Below are 3,298 nucleotides of genomic sequence, written 5' to 3'. Positions count from 1 at the left end.
ACCTATTTGGAACTAAACTTATAATACTTCCATACCATTAAGGGTTAACCTTCTGACTACCGAAATTCTAAATTGAAATGATAATCAAAGAATATATTAAATTGCCTTTCTTACCATTTGATTCCGAATCTAGTGAAGAAATTACATAAAGATCTTTAAAAATCACATATTTATTAATAGTTAAATATTTAGTTAGCAAGTAGAACTATACAACTTAAAGTTTCTTAAACAGATCTGTCAAAAAGTTTATGTAGTAGATAGAAACAAAATCGCCGATTAAAAACGGACTTATAGAAATTTTCAATAAAAGAATTTGCGAAAGGATGGTTAAGAAAGAAATAATTATTTATTTTTTATTTATTTTTTTACTCGTATCTCTTGCTAAAAAAAATTTTATTAACCCTTAAAAATTAATGCCGAAAAACAGATGTGAAGGAGAAAAGTGGGCCGCAAATTATATCTTATTGAAGCCTCAAAACTCAATTTTATAGCACAGTGATATATAAATCATCTCTTTAATATGCAAATAAAAAAAATAATAAATTAGAACAATTGATTAATTGTTTCAAGAAAAAAAATTTATTTTGCTTCCATCTCTGAAACCTCTTTTAATCAGAATTTTGATAAATGAATATCTCAAGAAATCCCATCCTAAATATATTTTTAATTAATTTAACATTTAAAATCACATTAAAAGTATTTAAACCAAATCAAGTGTAGATTCACCAACTAAATGAATAGTTTTTCCTATTCCCTCAACTTAGTGAACGTCTCTTGGTGAGCCGTTGGACAACAAATGTATTTGTTTGATTATTTCATCAATATTTGCATTTGTTATATCCAATAAATTCTCCAAATGTGCAATCTTTTGATGCGCAGCTGTCAAACATACTCTATTCGCATTTAAATCCTTAACAGATTGCTCATACAAAGAGTAATTGATCATTTTCTGCGGAATTTGTATAATTGCATCGCCCATCTGCTTGTTAACACTAACCATAATGATATCATCATTATCGGGCAAAGTACCGGACATTTCTAGTTGAGTGGCCTTTTTAGCATTTGCCAGCTTCTCTTCTTCGAACAACATAACATCCATAAGTACTATTTCAATATTACCTGGCTCAGATTTTGCCAACTTTTCAGTAAGTGATTTGCTTAGTTTCATATTTAACTTAGCGAATACTTTTGTGTTCATCGTTTCCCAATTTAATAATTTTGACTTTAGGCTATTGCATGGGGGATAGTTATGAACATCGATTTGCTTAGGTATAATCCCTTTAAGTAGCTTAGCCATCAGTACCGCATCGGAAAAATCCTTATTCAACTTCTCGGTAGGAATCTTATGATCGCGCAACCATTTGAGCAAGACATTGTATCGATCCACATTTAGAGGCTTCGACTTTTGGTCCCACTCACCTTCTCCATTATTCTTGCTCATTTTACAATAAATTTTTTTTTACTTGATAATTACGAGTTATTTTTTGAAACGAAAATATATAATGTAAAATGTAATTTGTTTCATATTCTTGACTTATTTGAAAAAAAAAATTTTAAATTTGTTTCAATGTAAACTACTTTATTTTTTAGGAGTTGCTTATTTACTCATATTACTAACTGTGGTATTTTAATAGTTTGTATATTACTAGGATCACTTAACAAGACATTAGGAAGTGCATTAAAGGACACTAGTGTGGTGGTGCCCTCTAACCACTATCGAGGCCAATATAAAGGACTTGAACCAAATAATGGTGAAGAATGAAAAAAAAAATAAAGCTAATAATATATAATCGTCGTGGAAACTCAGTAAAAGAGACCGCATGAATACAGCAAAATTTACTACAGTTCTCTCTAGTCACTCATGTATAGGAACTCACGCAAAAAAACTGCACATTCCTTTTAATAGTGATTATAAAAATTTTAAAAACTTTCAAAAATATAAGAAACAAGCATTTTTTCTGGGAATACTCTTTCTGGAAATAAGCTCTTTGCTGACATGTCCCTGCAACCAACCAACTAACCGAATAATAAAGATTACTTCAAATCAGCGCCGCTAGTTCTAATAGTCTAGTGAGATTGCAAGTAAAGAGACTGATTGGAATGTTATTACTTAATTTTGATCTGATGCCCCTTCATCTTAGCCATCCTGATCCAATGCCCCACCGCTCCTACACTAACGTTAAAATTTTAAAAAAAGGTGACAGAAGAAATGTCGTGCATGGAGGGTATCTCCGTAGTACCCGTTGTTTTTAAAATATTTATACAGATTCAGGCTTCTAAATTTAATGCGTCCTTATATCTCTGATGATATCACTCATTGAGAAAACCAGCGTTTGTGATTGCTCATGCTGTCAAGGAATGGAATCCCCAATGATTGAAAAGACCAGATTGATCGAAAACTACTTGGCGTAGGACAATAACGAATGAAACACAGACGTTTTTTGCTAGAAACAGGAACGACTGAAAAGAATTTGCAAAAACTATTTGTGAATAGAGTAATTTTAAGATTTATTTTGTAAATTGAAAACATGGCATAATTAATCATATACCTATAGCCTTTAGCGGCAAAATTTTTTGACTTGGTTTTGACACCCATTCATTTCTGTTCTTTTGAGTACTGATTTAACCGAAATTAAATGATGAAATTATTATTGCTGTTTTGTTTGATTACTAGAGCTACTTATGTTACTTTCCCATAAATTCCGTTAAAAGTTTTTGTATTATTTATGAAATCGGATAAAGCTAAAACTAAAAATATAAGAGCTGCAAAATTTAACTATTACCTTATTAACTAAATTTAACTTACTTAACTATATATTGATAATTACCAAATTTTGCAGCTTATCTATCTTTAACTTCAGCTTTATTCGCTTTCATATATAATTCAAAAGATTTTTATTGACTTATGACTTAAATAGCTACTTATCATTGAAGAAATAAAACACAAATAATTGCTTCACTTTTTGGTGTTATTTTCAAAAGTTTACAAATTCCTTTTAAGCAGTGGGAGAAAGTAATTCATAATTAATGGAATTCAATAGCACAGGGAAGCTCACCTTACTTGAAGAAATCACGACTTTCAACTTTTTGCCGCAATATTTCCAATTACCAACTCAATTGACACCGCTAATTTCTCAATTCTTTAACATAATAAGGCGTCAATAGCTGTCATTATTTATCGATACCACCTCCTGCTGTGCTTCCTGTTTATTTAAAAATGAAAAAAATAAAGAAATGATATCGAAACTGGAAAAGGTACAAAATATTCAACACGAAAATTTTCCCAATGACATCGCAC

General features: G+C 30.4%; 1 protein-coding gene across 1 annotated transcript; it reads right to left on the bottom strand.

The window, feature by feature from the left end:
* Positions 1-567: 567 nt before the first annotated feature.
* On the bottom strand, positions 568-1,517 carry LOC119671065 (sperm flagellar protein 1-like). The gene has a single exon (XM_038081566.1). It carries the CDS (start codon positions 1,439-1,441, stop codon positions 761-763), a length of 681 nt encoding a protein of 226 aa, XP_037937494.1. The 5' UTR covers positions 1,442-1,517; the 3' UTR covers positions 568-760.
* Positions 1,518-3,298: the final 1,781 nt, after the last annotated feature.

The sequence above is a fragment of the Teleopsis dalmanni genome, chromosome 1 (assembly GCF_002237135.1).
Source record: "Teleopsis dalmanni isolate 2A chromosome 1, ASM223713v2, whole genome shotgun sequence".
NCBI lineage: Eukaryota > Metazoa > Arthropoda > Insecta > Diptera > Diopsidae > Teleopsis > Teleopsis dalmanni.
Note: the sequence above shows the minus strand (reverse complement) of the source record. Positions and strands in the feature narration are given on the sequence as shown.

What these genes read in the sequence shown, in the direction of transcription:
- LOC119671065 (XM_038081566.1), bottom strand. Translation starts at nt 1,441, where the DNA reads ATGAGCAAGAATAATGGAGAAGGTGAGTGGGACCAAAAGTCGAAGCCT.